At 32.6% G+C, this 6,477-nt stretch overlaps 1 protein-coding gene across 1 annotated transcript; it reads right to left on the reverse strand.

The window, feature by feature from the left end:
• Positions 1-784: 784 nt before the first annotated feature.
• Positions 785-2,143, reverse strand: LOC149534548 (uncharacterized). The gene is made up of 3 exons (XM_089806640.1): positions 1,637-2,143; positions 1,334-1,506; positions 785-1,256 (listed from the first exon to the last, which is right to left on the reverse strand). The coding sequence occupies exons 1-3, from the start codon at positions 1,964-1,966 to the stop codon at positions 1,193-1,195; spliced, it is 567 nt and encodes a 188-aa protein (XP_089662766.1). The 5' UTR covers positions 1,967-2,143; the 3' UTR covers positions 785-1,192.
• Between the last annotated feature and the right edge of the window lie 4,334 nt (positions 2,144-6,477).

Consider the following 6,477-nt stretch of genomic DNA (forward strand, 5'->3'; position numbering starts at 1 on the left):
CGGACCGAGAAAGATGCACAAAGAGAAAGGAACATGAATGAAAATATGCTCAAAGTGCTAAAGTTATAGAGCCATGATGGAGCCGACGCAATATAAAGACTCTCCTATGTGTTTTTTTTGTATAGGAGATTAAATTTTTTTAGCAAATATTTACAAAGGCCATCTACTTGTATTTGACACAAATTGGACATGCAAGAGCAATGTTTCAGAATAGAACAATTTGCAAAAGATCCTTAATGTGCTTGACATAAGTCAAGGAATCATGCAAACGAAATTATCCACAAATGTCTCCCATATATGCTACAACATAATATAATCTTTTGGTTAGATCCTTGGCAATTTCTTAAAATCTTTTGCACAATATCTCTGGCAGCCAAAATGACAAAGTCATTTCATGCTCGTTCAACATGTCAGAAGAATTTTGTATCCAGCATGGCCTGATGACTAATCGTTTGCTTTGAAATCTGATTGTCCTTCCCATATAAGACATCTCGAATTGTGCGAGCAATCTGATGGACATTTTGGAAGGAGTAAGCCTATCGAATTAAATATATGTAAATTGTACTATATTTATTTTATTTTATAATCCTTAATGTTAAATGATCTACTATTAAATCTACCAACTGTATCACTACTTTCGACACCATTTGAACTTAGATTCTTTTATTGCCGTTTATGTTGCTGAATTTTTTATCTTGATCAGTTCCCCTTCTTGACTGACATCTCTTTTACTTGTTTGTAGGTCTGCAACTGATATGCATGATGTTTTCTACCTTTACAAGCATAAAAAAATAAGGATGTTTCTCCATACACATAATTTGCATTAATTACAGTAACATGTCACAAATAAACAGCCTAACAGTAGTCAGGCAAGGACCAAAGCTGCTCTTCAGCTTCTATTGTATGAAGGGGCTTTAAACAATTCAAAGCTCAGATTGTGCTGTGAAGAACCTGATCTACAAACCGTTTGGAAAGACCAGCTACGAAAACCATTATTAGCAGCCGCCACTCTTATGATTTTCAAAATTTCATTTGAAATCATGAGAAACTTATAATATGATTTCAAATGAACCACAGTTCAAGATTTACCAATGTACAATGACTGATCGACTCCGAAATTTGGAAAGGCCAGACATGCACCACTCTCATGATTTTCAAAACTTCAAAGAGCCATAATGTGTGGGAGCTGCTCTCACACAACACAGTCATTCTCCTCCAAATTCCATAGAAAATTGACATAGGAAGCAATTACATAACTGCCAACACCAACCATTGTCAATCACCCAAGAAAACCAGGATTTAAAGTGCTTAAAAGAAGTGGGCAATTTCTTACCAGTCTTCAGGGGCGGCCTGGACTGCTCGATCAAAATAATGTTGGGCTCTGTCTTCATCTTTGTGAGTTTCCCAAATGAACTGAGCATAAAGTGAAATAACTTCTCCATCTGCCGGACCAGCCAGTATGGCCCTTTCATAGAATTCCTCTGCTTTGCCAATGTCCTTTTTCACCTAAAAATTGCCATCAAACCCAATTTTCCTTAAATTATCAGTAAAGAACGAGAAACATCATCCAAATCCATGCCCCCGTCATAATCTAAACCAAAAGAAACTATTCTAATGAACAATGTTGCAAGCTTACCTCATGTAAAAATTTAGCATAGTTCCTGAGCAGCAGGGGATCACCAGGGTTTGCCTCCAACATCTTTTCATAACCGACATCTGTAAGCTTGCAGCGACATGATTGTGGCTGTCTGATGTGGGTAAGTGTCAATTGAAAGTGTGAGGAAGATTTTGTAGGCATACGAGAGGAGGAAAGAGTTTGCAGGGCAGAATTTTGATCTCTGAAGCTCATTTTTGGGTTAAGGGCAGAGGAATTTCGATATCTGTGGCTCAATTTTTCGTTAAGGGCAGAATTCTGTGAAATGCAGCACAATTTAGGGTTACGGGCAGATGAATTTAGGAGCGGCATTTTGCATTCAAGACAAAGATTTTTCAGTGGATGTGGAGGAGGAGAGAAGATTCAGAGCCGTTTTCATGCAATTCGTAGTATAATGATTGGGAAACTGTTTATATATGTGTAGTTGGCGGTGGGGTGTAGATGAAGAGGAGTGGTTTGGGAATAATGTGGGAGTCTTGTATGAGGTTGAGAAGGTTATGCGAGTCAATTCTGAGCAGAAGGTGGAATTTGTAGGGCCGCCTAAATCAGGGGCAGATTAACAGCGGTTAGCGGTTTGTGGATTTAAGCACCTGGGTTTTACTCTACCTTGGGCGCCGCGCGCTCCTGGTTAGCATTTCTAACTTTCAACGTTCATTTGTGGTTTTCCTTGAATTTAGCGAGTTAATTGTAAAAAACTACTTGCAAGTAACTATTTTTGGTGGGTTGTATTGTAATTGAATTTAGTTTCATTTAGGTGTTCACAATATCTCTACAAGATTTTAATAATTAAATATTTTTAAAATTATAAATTGTAATTTAAAGTTTATTAGCATTTTAAATAAATATAGCGTGTGTTCTTAAGATTTAACATTGGTTGATGGTATTGTAAAAGAATATATTATTATCTTTATTAATTGTGTGGAATCAAGTTACTAATGATTGGTAGTTTTTTTTTATAAAAAATTTAGAATTAGTTCATAATTTTTTATCTTTTTAAGAAGGTTTGAAGTCAATATCATTTAGGTGTCTATAATATGGACTTTTTCATTGTACCACATGATTTTTGACAAAACATTGTTTATTTATTTCAAGCTTTCAAAAATGGTTTGCAAACTCACAACAATGAATATCCTTTAATTATTTATACTCCTTAAATGAATGTGCGTTCTTAATTGTTTTTTCAATTATATAAAAAATGCCTTTGCAAATTATAAGACTGCCTCTTGGTTAAAGATGCATGTACTTTACATTTTTCATGTACAATAAAGTTGAAATTAGGTACAAATTTCCATCTATTTATTTTTAAAATCCAAATTTTACTTTACTTCTCTTATGACTATTGTGTGTTGCCTCAAGGTAAACATGTATATTTTATAATAATTGGTGATTTGTTTTAAAATGTAGGCTTGATTCATCGTAGCACATTCAACTATCACTATTCATCTTAGACATCATCTCAGACGCAACATTTACTACTTGCACTCACTGATAATAATATACTTAGATAGTAAATCTAATTACAATGCATATAAGGTATCTTACATGTTTGGGAGTGTTTTCGTCAATCATTTATCAAATCATAAAATTTGTACCCTTACATGGTTTGACAAATGGAAATCAATTTTATTTACTCTAGCGCAAACCAAAAGTATAATTACTTTAAATAATGTGTTAGATATGCAATCATGGAAGTGGTTTAGATCAATTGTTAGAGCATTCATTGATGTCAAGATAGTCGTATAATCTTTGACACTATTAGCTAATCATTTTCTAGCACCAATCATTGCTTTTCAAAGTTAAGTACTTACATTATTGCATTTGATTTTTAAGCATTTACTCATGTTTTAAAACAATAAATTTATCATTTATATCTTGCATGTATGGTGGATTCTAGATATTGATGTTATTTACATACCATAGATTTATGAAAGATGTTTTTTTCTCCTAATCATGTAGATAAGATGGTTGTTTATTTATCCTTTTGTTTTAGTAATCAAGTCCATTTTTTGCCTACTAATGGTGAGAATCTTTCATAGTCTTTTATTTTAAATTTATAGAGCTAAAAGTGGCTTATCTAGCTTAATATTTCTCCTATTTTTTATATACCACTTTAGAGCTCAGTTTATGCCATGATCTTTTCAAAATCCAAAGCTCCATTGTGAAGAAAAACTCACTTAAATCTTAGTATGACTAGCCACAAATGAAATCTTTCTCATTTACACTCATATTGATAATCATATTGGGGATTATGAAGAGCAACAATGTCATGCCGTAAATTTAACAGGGCAAAACACAACCAACAAAATTTTTTTTGAAAGGTAAGTCAAGGGATAATACACTTGTATCTATGTACGATAGATATACTCTATCAAGCTACTCAAAGATTGAAATCTACAATCCATGTTTCTTAAGGACATTAGGTGTCAGGGTAGAAGGATTCATCACTTTACCATTAAGTACAACTAATTTTAGTTCATTTCACATTGTTTTGTTTTGTTTTCCTAATAGTGTGTACTGAACATATGTTAACACGAGATGCGTCAGGTTGTAATAAGGTGGTAACGAGTTAATTGTTATGGTAGTTATTTTGATTTCAAACATTAATAGGGTTTATTAATTGCATTAAGGTTATATTGAAATTTATAAGATTACTATGTTTGCTAATATTCGTAGTGATTGGTTATATCTAATATTTCATTTTCTAGCCACAAGATAAAGTGTTTAATTAATAACATATTCATTTTATGAAGCACTCATGATAACTTTTAGTAATTAAATCAACCACCCTCCTACCACATACTAACCATCTCACTAGTCTATAATGAACAAAGGTGAATTCATTTATTGGTTCTCTCAACTAACTTATCAAGCACTCATCCTCATCTTTGACTAACTCCATCGCAGATTACCTATAATATTTGATTTTAATTAGCTTCTTTCTACATATCTTCTAGTTGAAGATTACCTAGAATCATTTAGAGGATTATAATTTTGTGTTCAACATATATATATATATATATTTTTTTTTTTTTTATTTTTTTTTTTTTTATTTATATTTATATTTATAAAGGATATATATATAATTGATACTAACTCTCAACACTATTACCTTTTTACATTATTAACAATTAACAACTAATATTATTTAATAATCTATTATGGTATAATTACGACTAACTAGACTAGCACCATTTGCTAGCTCACAAATTTTAGCATTTTATCTATATACTAACTAAATGATTTGCACCACCATAAGATAATCATAATCTATTCCCATTCCCCTTAATTCCTAACATTTCCTTAGTCACTACACATGACATCAATCACAACCTATCCCTAAACATTTTAATAAAAGAAACCCAAAACCCTAAGTGTTTCAACTCAACCTATAGCATAAACAATCCTCCATTTATTAGTTAATCTAATTATCACCTAATCTTAACTCGATGTCTTGAGTTTAATATCAACTAATCTTATGTGCTACCATTAGTCTCTAACATAAAGTCTACATACCCCATCTCAACTTAAACATTAAAAGAAATAATTACATCCTTCTAAACATATGCTTCTCCAAGTCTAGGGTCATGTGCCCCTTTCTTCTCCCTCAAGAAGGTTTAAGCAATGATGGTTTTACCCCTTTTCCCAATGACACCAAGGATTAGGCAACATTGATCCCAAGGTGTCACAATTCTAACAGTGGTCTTGTTCCCTACACTTAACCACTCCTCTCCTTTTTCAAATGCATGGTTCCCCTTCCCTAGGCGTGATGGGGGTGTAGGAAATCAGTTTTCAAATATTGCAATGATTCAACTTTTGCTAGGCACCTAGGGAGGGATGCAGGTCTTATGCCATATCAAACAAGATATTTTCCCCCTTCTTACATACACTCAAAGGCATAACGAATGCAGGGCTGCCTAGTGGGGACCAAACCCACTTTTTCATGGAATTTTTATTTTGTTTGATCATGGAATAGGTGACGCCTAGGTAATGGATATACAACCATGACTAAGTTGGTATATATGTTTTATTTTTTTTTTCTTTTTTTGCTTGGTTCAAGTTTAGGATTATTTATAATTTCTCTTACTTTATATTTTATTTGTATTTTTCCTTTGATTTGGTGTGATAGTGACCTCAAAATCACGTGATCCACATGAGCCCCCATTTGTAACTAATAGAATAAGTACTGTTATGCTAAAGTATTTCCCCTTAGGATATAGGTTATTCTATCAATATTTGATGTACTAGATCCTAGGGAATATTCTGTTTATTATTTTATAGCCATGTATTATGGGGGGATTTATTTTCTTTCCCCATACATTTTCTAGAAAGGAAATGTATACCTACAGCAAGACTTCTCATATCTAGTCTAAGGGTTTTATTAGACTGGAAATCTAAATGAACCAATTATATTCTTGCATGTACCATAAGCTAATAATTTTCTTCCATTATACTAACAGCACAACCTATAATTTTACATTGCAATTATCCATATTAAATCAACTATATGAGAAGAAATATTGTCCACAACAACTATGTAATGTACCTATTAAATCGGTTATAGATCACCAAAGAAAGAGGGTTTCATTTCATAATTTCCTTCGTATTACATCCAATCACATAATGTGGAAAGCTTACAATGAACATTTCCTTGCAAGTAACTACATACATTTCCTCAACCTTTCCTTACACCATTTTCAGCAATATACAATGATAAACAAATCTCTCTTACATCACAAAAAAATAACAATGAAACCTTGAAATCACAAGACATTTGAGATGGCATGGAACATTGGTTTCTCTCTACACACTTGATTTTTCAACAC

This window comes from Cupressus sempervirens, chromosome 10 (assembly GCF_028749045.1).
Source record: "Cupressus sempervirens isolate cs-2001-9-10 chromosome 10, ASM2874904v1, whole genome shotgun sequence".
NCBI lineage: Eukaryota > Viridiplantae > Streptophyta > Pinopsida > Cupressales > Cupressaceae > Cupressus > Cupressus sempervirens.